Below are 23,681 nucleotides of genomic sequence, written 5' to 3' on the forward strand. Positions count from 1 at the left end.
GGCACCCAAAACAAAAGCTGCAAGCAATTTCATCTGGCCAAAGCAAAACTCAAAACTTGACCTCAGACCAGATCTGGAGGGGAAAAAAGGCGACTTGTTTTTGTGTGTCTGTGTCTGAAAATCTATTAAAATTCAATAGTGAATTCATTATAAGAACTTAAACTCATTAATCTATATCTGTCTTTCAATATAGGTGATAGCTGCTTGGGTGATAGCTGCTTCGGTGAAATCAATGTGAGTGTGGGCGCTAATCTTCATCAACTCATCCAAAGGAATGAGTCAGTTAGAACACCACAATAGTAACATATTTATCTTTCTATTCATACTAGATAGGCTAGGTATTCCTTTCTTCAAGCTTATCAGAGAACAAATAATGAAGCAAACATGTGAACTCCAGAATTAATGTTGATGCAGATAAATCTGTGATTAAATCTTGATAATACAGACGTGGAGCCGCGATTTAAGGATTTTTGGGGTGATTGTGCAACTTTCTTAGCTTGATAATTATGTTTTCGACCTCTGACCTTAGTTGGGGTCAATCCAAACACTGGACTTTGCTATTCCAGAGGTAAGGTGACTTTTGTAACCTCACAACATAAGTAAGTATTGACAAAACAACACCTTAACACAATAACCTTTGATGTGACATAAGTACTTTGTATTTACTCATTGACTTACTCACTGTTTACGGTATCCACAATCACTTTTATGGGGATTTCTCGTAAATAAAGCCTCAAATGATGAATAAAGTGCTAAAAAGAATTAATGAAAATAAACACACTTTCCCCTGCAGTGGCTTTAAAACTGTTACAAGCGTGTGTTGTGACTTAGATGCTGATGCTGGCTGACTCACTCGTGCGGGCAGCAACAGGCTGTTTCTGCAACTGTTACAGAACAAGCCAAAGCAAACCTTTGACTCCTCCCACTGAGAGAGCTGCTTAATACCCATGAGGTGAAGCCTGCTTAGTAATAAAGCGGCATGCATGCAATCCCACGGCACAATGTGTGGATCATTTCCATCTGACATAACGGCTCTCCACTCCTCTCCTGCGCTCAGACGGTCTGCTGCTCTCCGGTAAGTAACTGCTCCAAGCTCACTGCACTCCAACTTTTCATGCTGATGGATCGGGTGGTTGAGTAACTTCCATGGGACTTATGAATGAGGACAACTCACTGCTAAAAAGGACAGAGAGTGGGAGCACACACTGTTGCGCCTGGTGAGTTTTATGCTTTGAACCGCTGGGAAGTTGTTTCTGTAATGGAAAGATGATAGAAAAGGCACAATGACTGGTTAAAATGAGAGGGAAGAGAGATGTTTTTTTCCTCATTCCCCTGTTTGGAGTTCATTAAGTGGTAATGATTAAATGTATGCACCAGGGTGGAAGTGCAATATTAGCTCATACACACATTTTTTAAAGAACGCTCTGCATGGCAATGTGTGATGGAAAGTCACTGGCTTCAATCCCAAGTGGATTTGTGAATACTGTGCCCAGGGGCGGCCATCCTGATAGGGCTTGGTACATTTCCATCCACACACACACACACACACACACACACACACACACTAAGAATACATAACTAGGCTAATCATTTTGCTCATTATTCCTTTTGCCAGGAGGTGTCTGTCCTTGTGTAACTGTCAGAGCATAATGGTGGCATTTAAAGGGATCTGGACCAAGGACTTCTGGAGGGCCGTGTCCGGAGAATACCTGGCCACTCTTATCTTTGTCCTTCTCGGCCTGGGCTCTACCATCAACTGGGCCGCGGGGGAAGAGAAGCCCCCTCCGGCCGATCTCGTCCTCATCTCCCTGTGCTTTGGCCTGAGCATTGCCACCATGGTGCAGTGCTTTGGCCACATCAGCGGCGGGCACATTAACCCAGCAGTCACGGCAGCTATGGTTGTCACTAGAAAACTGAGCTTGGCTAAGGCTGTGTTCTATGTGGTGGCTCAGTGCCTGGGAGCTATTACAGGAGCAGGGATCATCTACCTCGTAACACCTGCTGCTGTTAGAGGCTCCCTCGGTGTCACCACGGTAAGGACTCTGCCTTTATGAATTTGCTGTTATACTTGTCACAATTAAGGAAGTTAAAAGCTCACAAGGAGAGACTTCTGCCTACAGGTGAACTCTACCATCTCAGTGGGACACGCCCTTGTGGTGGAGCTCCTTATAACATTCGAGCTGGTCTTCACCGTCTTCGCCACCTGCGATCCCAAACGCAAAGACCTCGGCGGCTCTGCTGGTCTGGCCATTGGCTTGGCTGTAGCCATCGGTCACTTATTCGCTGTGAGTATCTGTCAGCAAGTTTGCCAAGCATCACATATGAAACAACAACAGGGCAGGAACATATTTATTGCAGGGATTGTTCCAATATTCCCTGACCATAATACAGAAGACAGAGGAACTACAGACAGAGGGAAATACTGAAGCATTTGTTTTTGAAAATATTACATAACCTATATAATATAACATATACCTATATATTCCTAACATATACTGTATATATATATATATATATATATACTCAAGCATCCTCAGGAAGGTAATTGCTAAAACCAGGATGGCTCCAAGAGTAAACCTGACCGCCGAGGTTTATTGAAACAGAGCCAAAGCATCTATTCTTCAGTGTGTGATATTGCATGCGTCTGGCTGATTCACACCCACGTCCACATCTTTATTGGAGGCTGCCATCGCATGGCAACTCGTCTCTGGGGGAGCTCTCTGAAGCCTGCGGAGCAAATGAATGCACAGGGAAATAGATGTTGCCTCATGTGCCGCTCCACTGATTCCTCCCCTGTTATTCTCTTAGCAAATGTGCCCTAAACGCAGACGTTCAGAAGAAATATGAAATGAAAGAGACGTCTGGCGTTAATGTAATGTAGAAATTGTGATGTTGATACAGATACATACTGCTCCCTCTCCTGCAGATCCCATACACGGGGGCCAGCATGAACCCGGCTCGCTCCTTTGGGCCTGCGATGGTCACGCTTAACTTTGAGAACCACTGGGTAAGATACAACATTACTGCATTTATAGAACAATCTCTCTTCCAGGGGACAAATCATTACAGGTTTAGACCCAGACTGCTCAGCCATGTGCACAGTCTGAATAAAGACGAAGCTTTTAGAGTCTTTTCACACTCTCGTACCCTATAGAATAAATCAGCAGGTTGCGGCGTCATGTCGTTAAGTTCTCTCAGAAGATCCTCTCCAATGTTTACGTCTTGCAGTTAGCTGATGGTCTTATTTTTATGTCCTGATTAAGGTAATGTGGCATGCTGAAACCTAGTAAGGCTGCAACTTCACCACCATGCCAGAAGTGCAAAGACAGATGTGACCTGAATAGAACTTCAAAGACAAACAGTATATGTGACATTTCACTGCTGAAACTACAAGGATATAAATCATGCAGTGTTAGTGAGGGGGGCGGGGCTACATATTTTACATATAGACCTTACATTTCTGATATTTTCCAAAGAAGAGAGAGCCACAGATATCGCATGAACTCCATTTTCTCCTCTGAATAATGAGGTGTTGGTTAACAAGACACACACACACACATTCACATTCACTTTAAGTGTCACTGCGACTGGAATCGTATGCAGATCTTCTCTAAATCCTTAATGCAGCAGTCACATCAGAGTTGATCCTCTTGTTCCTATCTGTCGTCTAATAGAGCAGGGCAGTTTGACAGTTTTGGTATCCATGTCAGTGCCTGCGTTGTGCCGGCGTTATTAAAACAGCCTCCCAAGCGTGCAGATTACCCGGCCGGCTAATTAACACGTGCTTGTTTTCCGCAGGTGTACTGGGTGGGACCGCTTCTGGGTGCCATCCTGGCTGCCGGCCTGTACGAGTACCTGTACTGCCCTGACCCAGAGATGAAGAGGAGGCTGAAGCAGGTCTTCCAGAAGGATTCGTCGGGGAGGTATAAGGAAGTGGAGGCCAGCGTGTACACGGAGGACGCCGAGATCCAGAAACACAGCAACGATCTTGAGGAAATAGAGAAAAAGGATCCGTTCCAGGACCCGACAGGAGTAGCGTTGCCCTCTGTATGACTATCACGTGCACTGGAGATGGAGACCAATCTGTAGAGATGATGACAAACTTTTTGGGGGAATCCAAGTTGGGCATTTGCATCTCCAAAGACTTCAATTCTGCTTGAGGACTTCTGTGAATCCCACAAACTTCTATTGTGTTTTCATCACTATTCCTAAAGTCCGTTGTGCCTTTGTTGCAGTGTTGGAATGCAAGCACATGCTGCGCACTGGAGAATGATACTAAGCAATAAATCGTGCTGAGGAAAATACGTGTAGGGTCAACTTGTTCTGGAGGGTCACGAGTCTGAATTGGAGAAATGCAAAGAAGATGAAAATGCAGCCTTGTTATTTTTGGATTAGTGTCACATTTGCTCGGCGTATTGTCGATGTAATAACAGGAGAGATTTTCCCTGTGATCATTAAGCACATTACAGGTCCCCCACGCAATGCAAGACAGCTCTGACAAGCGTAATCATGTCCTCCATTTTCAGTGCATTAGTCAGGGAAATAATGATTTGTTTTTTTAATAGAAATTCTCTATCTTTGTTAAAAGAAAAGATGTCTATCTACTAAAATCTTGCAGTTTTATCTCTTATTTTCCAGAATATAGGCTGTTTTACATCTCACACAAACCCTTTCCATAGCTGCACTTGGTCCTTAATGAATATTCAGATTTGCCACAATTTCATACGCTATTTAACTAATAAAATAATACACACATTTTTCTTGATGACTCTGCATTTCCTGTTGACACTACAGACTGATACTGATAGAAGCACAAACTGGACGCTCAATGTTTCTGTATGATTTTGAAGTTGCTATAATAAAGTTTTTTAATAAAGTCAATCCTTGAAACGATGAATATGTGCACGTAAATACATAACACAGAACCGCACAAACCACACACACACTCATTCATCATAGGGCCGTAGTGAAGGTGCTGGTACAGTTTTGTGCTTGTGTTGGCTCGGCGGTTGGGGCGGGGAGCAGTTGGGATCAATGATGGATAGGCTCATCTACCTTTACATTATGTCTCCCTATGGCCAGATAAATGTCCACCGTGTGTGTTCCTTTATGAGTTAAATCTCAGAGAATAGCTTCATGTGAGGCCATTCCATCAGCACAGAGCACCGGAAATGATCCCACTTTGTGATATGAAATAGAGGCGATCTGTTATGTGTACACTTTATTTCCTTTTCCACAAGAAAAAGGTATGATTCAATCTTTTGTGTGACGCTCCGGCACACCGATCCTGCTTCATCAACTCAGGTTGTCTACATGGGTGCAACTATATTGCCTTTACAAGACTAGAATGCCAGTATAACTCAGACACTACATCAAAGTTGTTCCCCTACTCCCACTCGGCATCGCCTCACCCCATCTCACCTTCTCTCCCTCAACTCCTATAACTCTGCAAGGGGTTTTCTGTGTGTGGCAACAGCGTCACCTACCGGCCACTGTGATACTCACATGCCCTTGCAATAATTCTCCCACTTGTATTTCTCCAGGGGAGGGCAGCCAAGAGCCTTGGATGTGCACCGCTCCCACTGCAGGCCCTGCTAGACACACGCAGTCAGTTTTATTCATAAGTCTGAGCCACATTTCATTTGAAATTGGTCCAGGCTCAGTCATTAATTCAGAGCTAGGCAGAAGGATTTGGTGTTGCAGAGCAGCAGAACAGGGAATAACAGGTTTGACAGCAGCAAACACTACCGTAAATTCCAAAAGTATTTTAAGTATTTATCCTTAATGTTGTCTGGAGTAAAGTACACCAAAGCACATATACATTTTTGTAAAAGAACCGAGATGCTTATTGTCACTTTACTGCACTCGGGGTTGCAGATAGTTTGGCACATTCTAAACTATTAAAATCCTCCTGTTGTGGCATTGTTGTTATGTTAATTAATGCTCCTCTTGAAGGCCTGCTGTTGAATCTGACACTCTTCTTCTTCTACCTGTGGGCATGCTGCCTGCAGTGGCTCGGGGGGCCGACAATCCCTCACCTCCCCTTCGTCATCTTTACGGTGCAAATAAATGAGTGCATAAATCTGATGTTTCATACAGTCACGTCGTCCTCGCGGGACAGACAGTGAGGAGTTTTTACACTCAGGTTTGATTTACAGGCCTTAGCTTACCTGGAGATTAAACAGGGGAGGACAGGTGAGGGGAGATGTCATCACTGGGTTAGATTATGGTTTTGTTATGACATTGGCACTGCTGATAGAGAGTAAAGTGTTCATATTATATTATGATGAGTTGCTGTTATCAGATTATTAGGTATAGCAGTTAGATGGTATCAGGTAGGTGTTGATTAAAGAGGTCTTACATGTATTCTAGCCCCTCTTGTGTGTGAAAATGTAGGAGGCCAAAATTCTGTAAACACTTAACAATGTAATAAAGCCCAATTCAACAATAATTGCAATTTCCACAGTTACCATAGAGATGAATCAACACCTCTCAGACACAGTGTGAGCGTCACAAACACAGGATTGGTAATGGGAATTGGTGTGTGTGTCCTGTGGAAGGCTTGGTTTGGATTTATTGCAATTCATTTCCTCGCCTTTTGGTTAAACGAGCAGATGCCGAAAACGTGCTTAAATTGTCAAACAGAAACGTGATCTCTGTGCGTTCCAAAAATTCCAAAAGTCTCCTCCAGACACGTGGGTTATTATAACACAAAGCAAAGTCAAAGTAACAGCAAATAACAAAAAAACAAGCTGACTCTTCTTCATATTGTGGAGCAGAGAGCTGATAATTCATGGATAACCTTCACTGTGTCTCACTCCATAATTCAATAATTTTCATTTACATTCATAGCAATACCAACAGTGGCTGTATATGGGCTGAATATTGTTCTAACTGGAGCCTCATTTGCACATCATACAGATACCGGCAAAGTATATCTCCAACTGCATCTTATGCTTATCTAACTGTGACAACCGCTTCTTGCCATTTAAAAATTCTGATGCAAAAAAAATTTCCCAGCGTACAACACGAGGGGCAAAAGATAAAACACACACCTTAAAGATCATTAGCAATTAATATTTGTGGATTCGTGGAGAAAAACAGCGTTAAACACTTGTTTAATAATTCATACTATAAACAAGAAAGTCTCCCACTTCCTTAATAATTTAGACGTAAGCTAATGTTGATTTATTCAGGAAGGTCTCTGCCACCAGCGCCGCCTGGAGTGCCCAAATTTGAATTAAAGTAGGACAGTAGCAGGCGAGTCTGTAATAACATTTGTATAATTTTATTATTGCTCTGGGCTCAGTTCATTTCCTCCTCCAGTAGCTGCGTGAAATTGTTTGATTCTGGAAACTGCCTTGAGTCTGCGGCTCTGGGGTTGGAGGGTGGTACAGGAACAGGAAGGCATGCGACACTTTCTCTCTGTCTGATGCTGTCAGACGCATAAACACACGCACACACACACATGCCGCTCACACACACAGCATGCACGCACACACACGTACACGTACACACGCGTGCAGAGGGGAGGAAAGAGAGATAAATAACTTTGTTATTCTGGGTTTCATAATACTGTTACATTGGCTCACTTAATAACTCAAGCTGTCTTGAGAATATGATTGATATTCTCACTCACCTTGTCACTTGTGATAAATATGTCACTGCGTTTGTGTTAGATAGCTGGGAAACCGAATAACTCAGTCATTCATTACGTTATCAAATAAGACGAATATGAGATTTTGTGTTTATGTCCCATTCCGGCAGAGAGTTTCTCGTTAACATTAGTCAAAGAAAGTCACTCGCACTGCTGCTGTTGTGGCTTGTTTGTGAAAGCTCCTGATCTGATCAAGTTCCAGCTTTTTGTATCATCGATAAAAATGAATATTTCATTTCATTTGGCCCACGAGGAGGAATTACACTTCATAATCATTTGGAGGTTTGCTAAACTATCAAAACTTATCGTGTGATTTCTAGTTTCCTCCGCTGCATTGTGATTTTGTTTACCAATGATAGCACTTTCATTTCCAAAATGGTAATTTACAAAACTCTGATTACTCTAACTCAAACAATCAAGTTTGGGAGGTATTAGCTCATGTAACGCACACCTGAGACCCCAGTGGCTTTGGAAGAGGAAGGGAGGGTGGAGAAGTTCTGATTGGTTTCCTCGGGGCTCTGCTTCCAACTTCCCACCCGCACATTCCCTCACTCCCACTCCCCCCTTCAATTCCTTTATGCAGAGCAGCCCAAACTGCAGTTTGATGAAACACATTTGTTTGACTTAACTCTTGCCTCGCCATCGTGGCAAAATCTCGAAGGCCTGCCGGTGTAATGTGGCCCATCAGCAATTGGGTTAATGAGAGGATATATGTACAACTCTGGGACTTGACCGGAGGAGCTGTTTTCCATTTGGGTTTGGTCTGCTTGTGTTATTAGGGAAACCTTTATTATTGTTGCCCTCTAGTGGGAACCATATAATAGGATTACATTTTATTAGAGCCTCCCAGCATTACCCAAGCAGCCCCTCCTCTTGTCTCTCTTTCCCTTATTCTAGTGTCACCGACTCCTCTGTCCACTGTAAGCGCAGTGGCTGGATTTGTGACTTCAATAGAAACTAACAAGTGATGATGCAAATGATCTCATGCATCAGAAATCCTCATTTAAAGAAATAGAAAATGGCGTCTATTTTCCTCTAAACAGAATAGACCAGTGAGTGTCAGTCTCCCTCCGCAGCGCCGGGTGAAGAACACGAATAAAGACGTAACTCAATTTATAAAGTAAACTGCACAGCATGTACAATATGTGCTGCTTCCCTTCCTGAGTACAGACCGAAGCACTTCACAAATCCTCTCACTCACCCACTCCTACACTAAATGTGGTGCAGTTGCCATGCAAGGCATTGACAGGGATTTGTAAACAGAACATCATGAGCCTCACAAGCCTTCATGCAGGGCAACAGTAGACACAGTGTCAGAGTAAGAAGGAGATAGGATTCAAACCACCAACCCCCCTACTTAACGGATAAGACTCTGTACCATGTGAGGTGCTGTTGCCATTTATGAGATTGTGTTGCAAAGTGTTTCCAGTGTTTCGTCTCCCTCGTCTCCCTTCATTTACATACACAAGAGGATCAGAACAGATATTTTTACCAAATACCTTTGAATATAATGCAGCTCTTCTTCAAATAAGGTCTTCTGTCACACATTTCCCATTGTCAGACGTTTGCCTCCCAGGGGCCGTGCCTGGCTCAGATGAGGATTCGGCCACGGAGCTATTCTCTAAAGACTAAACTTCTTTGTGCCAAAAATAATATTTGATGAACAGCGTTGGCCTCAAAATTGAGCAACCCTTCAGGGCAGATTGAGTCAAGCTCTGGAGCAGAATCAGCAAATTTCCCATATCCTCTCCACTCCCTTACATAACTAGAGGCCATTATGAGGGTGTGGCGAGTACATCAGCAATCACCAACATGGTCGGAGGCTATACCGACATCGCTGTGAGGACGAGGTAATTCAGTGTCAACAGTATGAAATAGCTGAAATAGCTGAAACCAGCTTTACTAGGTGCAAGGCTTTGTGCACTGGCATTGCAGATCATTATCACAGGGGTTCTTTACAGTAAAGCAAGTCTGCTACACTCTTGGGACATCAAAATACACATTCAGATATCAGAAAGTCTAGACTGGAAATTAAAATAATCAGTTTTTAGTCCTTAGCATAAATAAGTTCTCATTCAAACTCATGAATTGCTCCCTGGAGTATTGCCACAATCAGTGTCTCAAAAATTCCAATAAGTGGATAAAGTTTTCCATGCTGAGCTCTCAAAACTGCCCCCCCCCCCTCCTCCTCCACTCTCCTTTCTCCTGTGCATGCATTTATAATCCCTGCTATGATGTCATACAGGCTACGCGGTCTCTGTTCGGGACAAACGCACATCTGCAACCGATCTGGATAATTTGTCCACCAAAATATGTTGTAGTCAGTGCTCGCCTGCTGTTGCTGCTGTAGCAGTTAAGGGCTGGATGGGGGGAAAATGCAGCTCTTCTACTGCAGCATGAGAACAATGGCTTTGTTTTTGGCCTCCAACACCAGACGTATTCAAAGATCTGTGCCTGTCGATTTCTGCAACATCTGATGCATATTTTGAATACTGAAGTACGAGGATCCCATTATGAATGAGCTCCATTTGGGTGGAAAATGGACAACGTATGAGATTTTAAGGCCTGGGGTGTTCTTCGTTTGCTATAGTTTGCCAGACTAATGACAGAAAAAATGTGTGTGTGTGTGTGTGTGTGTGCGTGTGTGCGTGTGTGAGTGCATTTGAGGAAGTATACAGTATATGCCAGACGTGGTGTTTTGTCTGCCAGCCAGTAATCTCCAGGGCAAACAACCTCATCGTAAAAACTTTAATCCCAGGTTTGTTTTCCTGTGCGACGCGGTGATCAAACTGTGGAAAGTTTATCGGGTGGGTGCGGGATAGTTGGCTCTTCCTCGAAAGCATGTTTTGTTTATCATCCATAAGCTGACTCCTCTTATGAAGAGAGCTGGAAAAAGCATTTGTTTGTAACGTCATTCATATTCCGCTGTGTGTATAATGAAGTGCACTGCAGATGTAAACAAATGTGGATTTAGTTTGAACATTAAAGCACACAATGTACTTTTTTTTGCATATATCAGTTTCAAATGGAGGATTTACATGTTATTCTTCATCAATTTCTGATGTTTTTGCTGCCTCTCATGTCGGATAACGTTACAATAACATGGACAAATTGATTTACTTTGCGAAAAGAAGCAGCGCTCTGGACAGTAGGGGGCGAAAGAGAGCGAGTTTCAGCCCTACCCAGTTATTGTACATGGCATGAGTGAGTGTGTAAGAAAGGATTAACTGTCAGTTTTATGTCCAGATGTGCACAGAACGGCGCTCTCGACTCAGACAGAATAATTATGTTCTCATGGAGGAGTTACACCAAAGGAATGGCTTATAACCTGCAATTCCTTTACTGTCTGTTTCCCCCAAGAAAACGTGAAAGCCTCAGAAGTGCCTCAATCTTCCTGAAATCATGCATGGTTGAACATTTGAAATGAGCTCGCACATCACCCCCAGGCACTGATTCAGACTTGATTGGGGCAAGGCAAGCTGCAAGTGCTTATTTATACAACTACGTCATTTGGAGGCAGTCCAAAGGGAGGAAAAGGGCTGAAAGATTACAAAGGCGAAAACAAAAACACTGTGGGAATTTCATTTTTGACCCAAAAAAAGCCCCAATTTTATTTAGTTGATTACAGTCTGATCAACAAGTTTACAGATGTACATAGAGTGTGAAACGGTGTGTGTTGTAAATAAAAGAAAAGAAAGGCAGGTTGCATGTTGGAGAGGTAGAGAAGGGGGGGTGGGGGGAATCAAAGGACTCCACCAACAATCTATATAATTATCATCATCTGCTGCTTTTCCTCCCTGGCAAAGAAACACTCCATCCATTTGTAGAAACCGCCCGGGGGAACGTTACATCAAAACTAATCATAACGATTAAAATCAGCTTCTCTGCCGAAGAGGGAGGCAAAAGGCAAGTTGGAGGCAGGAGGAGTAAGGGTGTTGTAAATGCAGAAAAAAATAGATTTCTTTATTTGATTTTATAAAACATAAACTCAACAAAGACTGAGGCGCTGCTGCTGTGATCTCCTCCTTTGCTCGGGAGTTTTATTCTGCAGATTGGTTTAGACTGGGGCAGAGACATGAGCTAATTGTATCCTGATCTTTGCCTTGAGGGGTTTTGGAGCCCTGGAGCAAGTATTCTCTGTATTTTGTTCTGTCTACCTTAGCCAAGCTATTGCATTTCTCACTGGTGTAGGAAGAGAAGCAGACCGAGGGCCAAATCGGAGGGAAAAGGTGCACAAAAAGATACTTTATGCCGCTCCATGTTTCAGGTAAGCGGAGATTTATTTGGTTTGCTGTTATTTCCGAGGCTGGGTAGACTGGGACATTGAGGCGCAGCAGCTTTTACGCATGTGCCAAGCGATTCGAGCGGTACAGTTGTTAAAATATTTAACCACTTCCTTGCTATTGTTCCGCGGTAACTGTGCAAATATAAACGTGTAGCTATTATACGGATGATCCGTGAGCGAAAAGGCTGATCATAGTGCGATCTCGTCGGGCACAGACTCCAGCTATCCACCGTGTGAATTCGCTCCTGGCGCGTTTCGAAGCTTCCAAAAACACGTCGCCCGTTTCCGCGTCGCTGTTGCTGTACAAGTTACCGCTTGTAAACTTACTGGAACCACGTTTGTCTTCCTCCCCCCCGTGAAGATTTTTTAAAAAGTCGGGGTTTTGTCCCGAAACAGTTCCATTTCCTGGCTGTCCCAGATCTTCTAATGAAAGACGCCATTGTGGAGTAATTTCGCCGGAGGGTTCTTTTTTTTTTTCTTATTCTGTGAGACAGGAGGAAGCTCCTTTCTTCACATCACTACAGAATACGTGAATCATCTTATAGTGCGAGCCTCGAATGTGTAAGAAATAATCGTATTTATGTAAACGGGAAGATAAAATGGGACATATTTAGAGGATTCGTTCGTCTTTTTGACCTGTAACTGTGCGTAATAAACTCCAAGATCCGAGTACGACGCAGGAAATAACCTAAGTAAAACTCTTAGCTCTGGACTATCATGTGGGAAAATATAAATGATGTAAACACATAATCCTATATAACGGTTTTGGTTAAAGATAAAAAATGTTTAATCCCAAACAGATTTTAGGTAGATTGTGCTACTTTGGTATTTTGCGCTGCAGAACACGAGTTTTGTCTGTAATCTAAATAAATGACTGTCTTTGAAAGTTCATGAAACCTGTAACAAACACCAATGTGCTTCATTACAGTTAGAAGGCGCACAGATGAAAAGAATGACACTGATGGTGAGTTATAAGGACTCGTCACTTGATGGCGCTGTAACAACAAAGCCTAATAGTATCATCATTCTCACTAAAATTACACTTTAAAACTATTTATACTATACTAGCTGATATATGTCTCAGGGCGATAACGTGTATTAACTGTAACATAATCCATCCTGAAGTGCTGCACTTCCTGTTAAAGCTTGGAGATGAAGTCAGTGTGTTACATTAGACGCGTTCCTTCGCCTGGTGACGGCTTGATCCGTGCCAGTAAACTTGCTCTACTCCACTCACAACCTGAAGCCAAAGAGCCCCGATCACACCTCCTCATCTGTGATGTCATGCTGTATTAATATCACCGCAGAGGATGATTTTTGAAGAGGTGGATAGCTTGGCTGGTGCTGTCAGTGGGTTACTTATACTAAGCATATAACTGTGTTTCTCGTCTTCTAAATGTGTTGGAACGGCCATAAGTAACTCGCTTGAATGTCAAACATGAAACTTTTTACAATTCATTGTTATCCAAGAAGCTCCAAGTCGTATATTTTGTATCCTGCAATTACATAAATTGCTTTCACCTTGTGTTTAAAGTTGCCGGGTGTGCTCTCAGGTACTTGGGATGCCAGGTGCAAGCAATAATCAATTACAAAACCTGCTGGACTGGATTGGAGACCATTGTTATATGACATTGTTGATTGACAGATTGATTCACCTAAGCTCCTTTCCAGTGATAAAACAGCAGTTTATCCTAGGAAATCTGTGTGCTCAGGAGCGGGACAACATAGACTCCAGTGGTTTATTCAATCAAAATGGCTCAACTAGAGCGAGCCAGATATCATCGCACGCCAAATACATTCCTGCGTTTGTCACCACGGACACAAACAGAAGAGAATGAGTCACTGGAAGTTGTGATTTCTGAAGCAGGCATTACTACCAGTACTCTCCAAATGTCTCATTGTGGCTTCATAAACAAGGCAGACAGTGAGTTTGAGTTGTGAAACCCCCTTAGAAAGCAACTATATGTCACAGAAACACACAGCAAAACTATTTCCTACTCGCATACACTGATGTTCTTGTGTATTAAACCTCGTTGGAATACAGTGATTTCCCAAACCAATAATGTAAGCATGACTGCATGTCCTCCTGTGTTGCACGAGACTTTACAGCTGGCAGTAAGTGAAGTTAACCCAAAGTCTGTAGTCTGTGTGTGGACATTTGAAACAAATGGCTGCGGGCGACCAAGCAGAGACAACCCATCCAGATTATGTAAATACCAGCCTGTCTGCTTCCAAGTGAATGCTAATGCTCTGATCTGAAATGCTAATTGCGTCTTGTGCGATATGTTTCGAAACACCGACGTGCTGAATTGCGGGAAGGAAAATTGAAAGCTGGTTGCCGGATCCTGATCCCGACGGGCACGTTCGCCAAACGTGGCATTTAGCGAAGCGTTAGCTGACAGGTACAGATTCTCACCTGCTGTATTTGGCACGTGTTTGTGTGTGTGTGTGAGTGTCTGCTGAATTTTGAATTTAAAGAAGGCTGCTGTTAACTTGACGCTTCTGCCTACCAGACAAAACTTTCAGACCACCAGTGGAAAATGAAAAAAGAGCTAGGGTGCACCGTTGCAGCCCGAGTGCACCGGGCTTTGATGTGCCGCGCCGCCTGGTTTAGATTTACCCGAGCACGCTGCGGTGCAGATTCCGTCAACAAAGTTACACGAGCTGGGTAAACGAGCGAGTCGCCCCGAAAACACTTGCGTTTCAACTCCTTTCAGAAAAGGCCCGGAAAGTTGGAAGCGTGTCCGCAGCAGCGTCACGTGGCACGTAAACATGCGGTGCGCGCCCGTTCCAGATTCAAAATGGCAACAGGTTGGGGAAACAAATCGTGCCGTCGGGGAAGGGGAGGGGGTCAGAGTGCGTGTCTGGAGGTAATGACTCGACATCAGACTGGGCCCTCCATCACGGTGACCTCTGAACTGTCCTTGAGAAATAGTCGTCCCAGGAACGGACGAACAAAACGTCCATCTTTCCTTTTCAACAACTCGCCAGTGATTGCGTGATATAAGAGCCCAAAGCCTGCTAACCTCCCTCCCCCACTCTCCCACCTACCCAGCCGTCCATTTCCCTTCACTCTCTCACTCTCTCTCTCTCTCTCTCGCCTGCAATTTTCCATAATGCCTTACAGATTTTACACTCAATCCACCTTTGCGATGACAAGGCTTTGAGGAAATCCAATTCCACCAAGCTGTTTTCAGAACTTACTCTCCACAGGCGCACACTTGCTCACACTCGCACACATGCACACACACATACGCACACACACCACCATCTCCACAAATTAGTCAGGGAACAAATTACCTGCATTCTGAGTGTGATCCCACGCACTTTGCCGGCTGCCTTACACAGGTCCCCTTTTGAAGAGCAGCCATGTGATTTCTCCCTTTTTCTTTGCCCTGCGGGCCCCTTTGCCTTCTGCAAGGGATTCTGGAGTTGAATTTTAAAACTATGTATGGCTGCTGCCTGAGCTTATCAGCGCATGCACAAACGGCATGCAAATCAGACCAGGATCACACACCACATTGGAAGCCTACACTCAAAGGCAAGCTTAATTGCTAATTGGGAATCTAGGTGTGAAACGCGCGCTGCCAATGAGAAGTAGAAATGTGGATGTTTTAAGGCCAGTGGTTGAACTAATTAATTTTAATCTGAATGTTATTAAAATGTCTGGATTCCCTGCGTTTTCCATGGAAAGCAGCTCGGGAAAGTGCTACGGCGGTATTGGAAAGCAAGAAGTGGACGTGTTGTGGTCTGGTTCTGTGATTTTTGCAGATGTGTGTGTGTGTATATAGTCATTTATGTTGTGTTTGTCTCTTTCACTGACACATTTAGCATATAGTTAATACCCAATTTATCAGTTTTATGTGACGCATGTGCACTTATCTTTGTTTTGATCAACATCTGTGTATATCCGGGTGGATGGATTGAAGAGATGCTGATAGACGATTGGTAGATACACGGATGGATAGTAGAAATAATGAGGCGTGTTCTGTTAAACAAGCAATGTACGTGTAAACACCATTTCTGATGTCTGTGGTGTGACTGGAACCAGTTAGATTTGCAGTGCAGAGGTGGCTGTGTGAGGGGAGGGTGTAGAATGGGATGGGTGTGTGTGGGTGGGGGGTGTTTAGGGGTATTTGTCCAGGTCAGTGGTTGAGTGGGTGGTATTTGCGTGTGCTATTTAAATGGCAATAACCAAAAAAACGTCGGTATTGTCAAAGAACTTTGCGTTTAGTGCGGCTGTCGGAGGAGGGTTCGACATAAACAAACCCCCCCTCCGCCTCACAGCCACACGAACAATGCCGAGCGGCACCGGGAGGAGCGGCGTGTCCGTGCCGCAGAGACGCCGCTTGAAAGAGGGCAAAGGGCAAAGAAGCTCCAGGTGCGCGCGGTGACCCGGCGCTGACTCATTTACGCGGACGAAATGTGTTTCATTCTGGGGGAAAATGCGACACACACACACACACACACACACACCTGCCTCTGAAAGAGCGACAGCCCAAAAGACCCGCAGGCGCTACAATGCTAATGTTATCGGGGGCTTTGACTTCTCCCAGCCATTGCGAGGAAGCTGCTCCGCGCGACAGCCACGGCGCGCCGCTCGTCTCCCGCCTCCACCTCCTCCCCCCCAGCGGTGTGTGTGCGCGACGCCTCCCCGGATTTAGGCAGGTGCGTTCCGGCGGAAATCTGACCGGGCGTCCCGTCTCGACCCCCCGAAAAGAGCGCGCGCCGCCATGGACGAAACGGATATCATGGACCTGACGCACCAGAAAGCGAGAAAGCGACCGCGTCCAATCAGTTCCGCGGACGAGTCCGTGCACGCGTCGCTCAAGCGGCTGCCGATCCGCGCGGCTGAGTGCCGGGAGTCCTCGCTCATGTTCGCCGTCAGAGGAGACCCGGTACCCGCAGCGGCTCTCAAGCAAAATGACCACTCGGTGACTTCATCTTCAAACACAGTGATGCCAGCGCAGGTAAACGCGCAAATCCCGCTGCTATTCGAGACTAAAAAGATGGTGAATAACTGGAGTGTGACTTTAATTTTTTACCCGAATGCAGCGTTTGGATCGATTGAATGCATCATTTCTAACGTTATTTGAAAATCACGCTTTTGGTGCATTTTATTTGATTGTTAGAGGTAGTCTTGTCATTTTCACGAATCGCGACTCCTTTACATGTCAGTCTATAGCGACCTGCAGTAACGGAGATAGGAAAGAAACAGGTTTTCTGTCGGCGTGAAACTTTTGTTGAGGAAAAGTCGTTTTCTTTTCAGAGCTTTTGCACGGATCGTCTTCCAATTCTGTTTGTAGGTTAACAGCAGAATCCTTCCAAATCCTATTACAGTATTCAAATGAAGACTCATTATCGCTCATCTCCAAGACTACGAGATTGATGCTGCAAATTAATTTGCTTTTGGATTTTGTGGATTGTGGCAACATTGAGGTCAAGGTCAGGCTGCTCCAACTTTGCAGAGACAAATCCTCTGCACTTCACTGTGGAGCAAAGCATGAATATTAGATTGTTGTAAGCAGGTTATTTTTCTGCATCTTCTACAAATCTTAATCATAAACTTGTTAGGATCAGAACCTTTTCCTCCATCTGCATCTGAACATGTACACGTTTTCATACCTGTCACAGTCATATTCTCTCCCTTGCGTTGTTTTGTTGCAGGATCATCGCTCCAGCATGTCCAGGCCCATGATCACACGGTCGCCAGTGTCTCCCTTGAGTAACCAGGGCATCCCTACACCTGCACAGCTCACCAAGTCCAACGCCCCTGTGCACATCGATGTGGGCGGACACATGTACACCAGCAGCCTGGCCACCTTAACAAAATACCCAGAATCCCGGTGAGTCTGCCAATAAGCATCCAGCGTACCATGTGTAGACTGTTTGGTGGTGTTTTTTAGCTTTTTGCCAAATCTCATCCGATCATAAAGCTATCTCATGTTATTATTGTGTGGTGATGATTGTGATGTAAGGCAGGAACATGTTTGTGGATGATGTTTACATTTATCTATATAACACAGCCTGATCATTTGTCAGGCTATTTACTTTAAAGGATAACAAATTAAAAAATCAATCAAATGTTTCGTTAAAAAGGAAAGACCTCTGTTGTTTAATCTGGAGCGATAAGCAGTTTGTAAAGGGATTCAAGCCCAAAACGCAGAGCGGGGAGACAAAAGCAACTTAGTTATTCTGACAGATGTCACAGCAGTAAAGGGCCAAAGGGCACAGGGCCATCTGGAGGCCGGGAGACCGTGCAGTCGCCCCGAGCCGCGGCCCAAAGGCGACTGGCAACCGGCCTCAGGCAACCATCTACCAGCTGGCCCTGACCTCTCCAGACCTTCTTTCTCTCTTTCTTTCTTTCTCTCTTTCTCTCGTTTTCTCGTTCTCTCCTTTCTTGGTGCACGATTTGAGCTCAGTAATGTGTACAGCATGTATGTGCAAAGGTGTGAAAGCAAATTCACAGCTACAAGAAACCGAGTGAGTCACACCCCTCTGCACATGTTCCCGCTTCACTGTAGTCATTGGTTTTCTGTCTCTCTCTCTCTCTTTCACTCTCTCTCTCTCTCTCTCACTCTCACTCTCACTCTCACTCTACCTCAGACGATGCACACTACATTATGCATTCAATAAATTGACGATTTTTGATGAGTAGATTCTGACTGTTGACATGTCGGTCCCCCTGCCTCTCTCTCTCTCAAATCCCCCATTTCCACCCCCTCACCCCCTCCCTGTGAGCAGAATTGGTCGCCTCTTTGATGGCACAGAGCCCATAGTCCTGGACAGCCTGAAGCAGCACTACTTCATTGACAGGGATGGACACATGTTCCGCTACATCCTCAACTTCCTCAGGACGTCCAAGCTCCTCATCCCAGAAGACTTCAAAGTGAGTGGCCGTCCAACCCAGGAAGTGTAAAGGCCCAGTCAATCGGCCAGTCAGCAATCCTACAACTTGGTTTGTCACAATGCTGAGGCTACGGAGAGCCTTGGGTCCTTCTCCTTGAATTGTGGGAAACGGTTCTCATGCTCGAGACAAACGAGGCTGAATCACCAAGAAATCCTCTCTCTGACGTTACTCACCGTGAGAGAGGAAATTAATCCCCGCAGCTATTAGTGGTCAAAGATATTTTCAGATATGTAAAGGAAACGACAAGCTTGCCCATGCTTGTGCTGCATGCATTCTGCAGCTCTGTGTGTCCCCGATAGTAAATGTCCATCCGTCCAGCCCGAGTTTCACTGTATGTGACACATTAGCATTCCTTTCTTTTTACTCTTATGTGTTTTCCCAGTCTGTAATTGCTTAACGTGCCCGGAGAGAAAACAAATAATCCCATTATCTGATGGACTGTCCACAGTGTGACTCAATCAGTGGAAAGTATGCCAGCTAAAATAAGCAAAGACAAAAGACAGGCTCAAGTTCATGTTCGGGCCAGATTCACAGTGGGTGAAGAGCATGAGAAAGCCAGCATGGCGTGTGATTCAGGCCCTGCAGTCCTGCGGGGGGAAAAGATCTGCTCCCGCACCTCCAGCCAACCTGCGATAAACGCTGCACTACACCTCCTCTTCTTCTCTTTATTATTTTGTAATTTTGCCGAACGGCGGCCAAGCTTGTTCATGCTGAAGAGCAGCTTTCATTTTTGTGTCTTTAGATCCACAATACGAAGAAAATCATGACCTAAAACTAATTGTTTTAGGGTTTACTGCGCTGAAATGATGTACGGTGGATTTAGGCCAGCAGCCTCCAGCGTCAGAACATTCAGCTTTGTCGACCTTGAAATGCAGACTATAGAAAACTATTTATCATAATGCACTGTGTGTATTTTGTTTTTGCAAGACCACTTAAAACCACAAATGTCTTTAGGATACTTGATATAATTCTTCAAGCTCCTGAGTGTGGTGTCAAGGTGAACAGCATTCAGCATGTGGCCTGATTAGGTTCATCCAAAATGCTCATTAGTAATGAAATTGATATTTTGATTATGACCCAAAGTTAAACTTGTTGCAGTTCTGTGTGCTACATTTCTGCAGTCAGCTTGTCAAATATCGATTCCAACCAAAATGCATATGTCAACTCACTCTAAACTGCAGTATTTGTGATGTTTTTAAAGATTGAACTACAATACACTACAATCACACTTATTTCCTGTTTTTTGTCCGCGGCTTCCTGTAGGACTACAGCCTGCTGTATGAGGAGGCGCGATACTTCCAGCTGCAGCCCATGCTGTCCGAGCTGGAGCGTTGGCGCCAGGATCAGGAGCTGGCCCGGGTGTCTCGTCCCTGCGAGTGCTTGGTGGTGCGGGTAGCGCCCGACCTGGGCGAGAGGATCACGCTCAGCGGGGACAAGGCCCTGATCGAAGACGTGTTCCCGGAGATCGGCGACGTCATGTGCAACTCCGTCAACGCCGGCTGGAACCACGACTCCACGCACGTCATCCGCTTCCCGCTCAACGGCTACTGCCACCTCAACTCCGTCCAGGTAACAGGAACAGCTGAGAGGCCACAGTGGTTCATCAGAATATACCAACAAGATGAGATGAAGCCGTTTTATGTTCAAAGATAAAAGTATTAAGAGCCATTTTTTGTATACTGTTAACACTTCGTGTCACTCCAGTGCAGCACTAAACCTCTGTAGAGTAAATTTAGACTTTTTTGACATCAGAAACATGTATTTCTGTCTTGAAGAGCATATTTATCACATTATTGTGTAAGCAAAGTCGTTCATTTTCCAAAAGACAAATCTTTAAATGAATTTGTTCCTGCTTCCACTCCACGCAAAAATAACCTTTTAAACTTTCACTCACACACTCCACGTATTTGGCGCTGTGGCATTTCCTGGATTACTCATTGGTAATCCACGAATCCATTGATGGTAAAAAATCCTCCAACGCACATTAAGAAGTCAGGGCAGAGGATGAGCAGGAAGCGGCATATTTGACGAGCTTTTACCAACGATCTGGAACCGTGGCTCAGTCTTGAAGAAGTCCAAATCTCTGTTTTGTTTCCCACACACACACACACAAAAACAAACAAGAGCTGTGCGAGTCGTGGAGAAAGACAGAGAGAGGGAAAGAGAGACAGAGACAGTGAGCATGCTCCCTGGCAGGTTGTCCCCAGGCAGGGCCCATAATCCTGTTTGGTTATTAAAGCACGCCGGCGGTGGATGCTGTATCTGCGGCTAATGGAGGCAGGACGGGGAGGGGGGGTGGGGGGTTCAGAGACGTGCAGGGGGTTGGGGATGGCGGGGGGGGGCGCAGAGAGAGCTGCCAGCAGTAGGGGGACCTTTGTAGTGTTGGCGGAGGCTTGAGCCTGGGGGCAAAGGGAGAAACGGGGAGAGAGGCGAGGGGGGGCGTTTGCCGCGAAGGCCCACAGTGAGCCAAGTGGCAGAGAGAGAGAAAGCCTCACTGCTCCCCGGGGCCTCTTCGATGGAATGTGATCCTGCAGCCCCCCCGGACACGTCTGTAGATGTCTGCAAGGCTGCGGGATCAGGGGGAACACAACTACACACACTCTCTCGCGCAGACACACATTCCTTTTTCGTTTTTTCCGTTTCCGTGTCGAGTTTTGTAAAAGTCTGGTCCGAAAGCTGCACTTTTTCAAATTTGGATGGTGGTTTGCGTTTGGAAAGATGGGCTCACACACACTCTTTCTCTTCCTTCCCGCCCTCTTCCCTAATGTTCCAGGTTCTAGAGCGTCTGCAGCAACGCGGCTTCGAGATCGCCGGCTCCTGCGGCGGCGGAGTGGACTCGTCCCAATTCAGCGAATACGTCCTGAGGAGGGAGCTGAGGAGGACGAGTCAGCGGGGGCCCAATTCAAACAGGATAAAGCAGGAGCAGCTGGACTAGAAACCTCCCCAACAGCAGGGGGTGCTAGACTTTTCTGTGGCGCCTGCAGAGCTCTCTGGACTGTTTTTTTTTTTTTCTTCCGTATTTTCCTCGTTGATGTTTTTGTTTTCTTAAACTTGAGAACCATCTAGAGAAATAAAAAAAAAAAAAAAAAGAGCGAAAAAAGATGTGCAACAGGAGATTTTCCTTTCTTTTTTTTTTGCCATAAGAAGACACGAGACGTTTGATAAGTTTGAGATCTCAAGGACATTTGTGATTGTCTAGCCCCGCCCCCTCCCCACATAAACTGATTTAGAAAGCATTTATATACGCTGGATCCCCAAATAAAGTTTGTTTTAAAACTTGGAGCCTACATTAGGTTGAACATGATTTCTATTCTCCCCACTTATGAATTAAAAAAAAAAAAAAGGTTTTATTGCTGATGTAGTATGTTGCAGCTTATCACCAATGACTTAAATCCGTCGTCTCACTGGCAAACTGACGATTTGCTTTGACCCCACATTGTACAAAAAAAGGTCACCAACGCGTTTCTCACAGTGCCGAATGTCTCCGTGTGTGCGTCTCATCGAAGCATTCATCACCTTTTGTTAAACAATTCACACGCTGTTGATTATTGTGATACCAATGAAGTGTTCTTTTTCCTTCCCTTTTAATGAAAGTTATTTTATTGGATTTATGCTATGAATTATAGTTCACATTAGTATCATCAAAATTTAATGTCAAAGACCAATCTATACTCAATAAAGAAGATAAGTAAGTAAATTATTATTCCACACTATTTGCCTCATTGGGGGGGGAGTATGAACTACTAACCCCCATGTGCTGCCACCTTGGGAATTACTTAATTGGATCATAATATTCCACTGGGTAATGACCTGTAAAGCTTTTTTTCTTTCATTGTATATGTGTTTGTGTGTGTTTTTTTTTTTTTTACATTGAATCTTTTAAAAATATCAAATTTGTTGCCTCAGACGTGACTGAACAGATTAAAAGCTTATTGTACCACCCACCTTCACTCGTAAAGCACATGTCGATATATGAAGTTGGACGTGAAAGTATTGCTGACGTGACTGAAACACACCTGCACCTCCTTTTTAGATTCGAGTAAAAGAGGAATGTAGCACAAAGATGTGAAATAAAGCTCAACTCAAGTCGTTATGGTTGCCGCCTGTTTCACTGTTTCCACACCGCAGTAGGCGTTATAATTCCACATATAAAATTAGTGTTTCCTAACTAAACTACGCCTTGTGTAACTTCTTAAAAGATTATGTACCACAACAAGACAGGTGAAACCAACCTGACTTAGGCAATATTGTACCTTGGGAGGATTTATTCTGGTGCGTCGGTGACAAGATGGAGCATTCTTTACTTCGTTATACTGAATAGAGCCGACTTCTCCGCGCAAACTCCTGTCAGTTGTGCTTCTACATATCCCTGCAGGGCCCAAATCCAAAGTGAAATCCCACACGGAGCCCTGTCGTCTTGTCTGCATCCCTTTTGGCAGAATCTCCACTCTCTTCGGCTATCTACGGTTTATGCTATATGTCTTCCCTTTCAGCCCTTCCTCGCCCTAGATTCCCTTCGGACTGGCTGTTGTGCTCACAGGCCAGAGGTACAACTATTTAATCACCAGGGCAAATTTTCCGGCGGCTGTGCGGCGAGGATGAATTCGTGAGGCGAGTTGGCAAACGTGCGAATGCCGAGCATTCGGTCAAAATGTGCAAAACAAACTGTATCTAAATTAACATTTCATTACTCCGTTGACTGTTTGTTTACATCAGTGCCGCTCAAAAACAGCAGGCAAACAGATCCACATTCCTGTATGAATTTTGCATAGATTTGCAATGGATGAAGGGGTTTACAGCAATTTTACAGCTTTTTCTTGTATCAGACA

General features: G+C 44.6%; 2 protein-coding genes across 6 annotated transcripts; both read left to right on the top strand.

Annotated features, from left to right (window-relative positions):
• Positions 1-1,634: 1,634 nt before the first annotated feature.
• aqp4 (aquaporin 4) lies at positions 1,635-4,103 on the top strand. The gene is made up of 4 exons (XM_076144911.1): positions 1,635-2,033; positions 2,121-2,285; positions 2,927-3,007; positions 3,799-4,103. Exons 1-4 carry the CDS (start codon positions 1,650-1,652, stop codon positions 4,051-4,053), a joined length of 885 nt encoding a protein of 294 aa, XP_076001026.1. The 5' UTR covers positions 1,635-1,649; the 3' UTR covers positions 4,054-4,103.
• A 7,391-nt stretch (positions 4,104-11,494) lies between these two features.
• kctd1 (potassium channel tetramerization domain containing 1) lies at positions 11,495-22,073 on the top strand. Of its 5 annotated transcripts, XM_076144480.1 has the most exons (7): positions 11,495-11,567; positions 11,853-11,924; positions 12,871-12,906; positions 17,610-17,788; positions 18,687-18,831; positions 20,116-20,421; positions 21,626-22,073. In XM_076144480.1, the coding sequence occupies exons 2-7, from the start codon at positions 11,916-11,918 to the stop codon at positions 21,785-21,787; spliced, it is 837 nt and encodes a 278-aa protein (XP_076000595.1). In that variant the 5' UTR covers positions 11,495-11,567; positions 11,853-11,915; the 3' UTR covers positions 21,788-22,073. The 5 variants fall into 5 exon arrangements, with proteins under 5 accessions (XP_076000595.1, XP_076000597.1, XP_076000594.1 ...); XM_076144482.1 differs by lacking the exon at positions 12,871-12,906; XM_076144479.1 differs by lacking the exon at positions 11,495-11,567 and having other exon boundaries at positions 11,574-11,924.
• Positions 22,074-23,681: the final 1,608 nt, after the last annotated feature.

The sequence above is a fragment of the Genypterus blacodes genome, unplaced genomic scaffold, assembly GCF_046128005.1.
Source record: "Genypterus blacodes isolate CSIRO-AG114 ecotype Tasmania unplaced genomic scaffold, CSIRO-AGI_Gbla_v1 ptg000029l_1, whole genome shotgun sequence".
In the NCBI taxonomy this organism is placed as follows: Eukaryota; Metazoa; Chordata; class Actinopteri; order Ophidiiformes; family Ophidiidae; genus Genypterus; species Genypterus blacodes.

Bases quoted from the DNA above. Each gene is read 5' to 3' on its own strand.
- aqp4 (XM_076144911.1), top strand. From the start codon at position 1,650: ATGGTGGCATTTAAAGGGATCTGGACCAAGGACTTCTGGAGGGCCGTG. The intron at 2,286-2,926 runs GTGAGTATCTGT...CCTCTCCTGCAG, and splicing joins CCATCGGTCACTTATTCGCT to ATCCCATACACGGGGGCCAG. The intron at 3,008-3,798 runs GTAAGATACAAC...TGTTTTCCGCAG, and splicing joins TTAACTTTGAGAACCACTGG to GTGTACTGGGTGGGACCGCT.
- kctd1 (XM_076144483.1), top strand. From the start codon at position 16,676: ATGGACGAAACGGATATCATGGACCTGACGCACCAGAAAGCGAGAAAG. The intron at 16,913-17,609 runs GTAAACGCGCAA...GTTTTGTTGCAG, and splicing joins ACACAGTGATGCCAGCGCAG to GATCATCGCTCCAGCATGTC. The intron at 17,789-18,686 runs GTGAGTCTGCCA...CCCTGTGAGCAG, and splicing joins ACAAAATACCCAGAATCCCG to AATTGGTCGCCTCTTTGATG.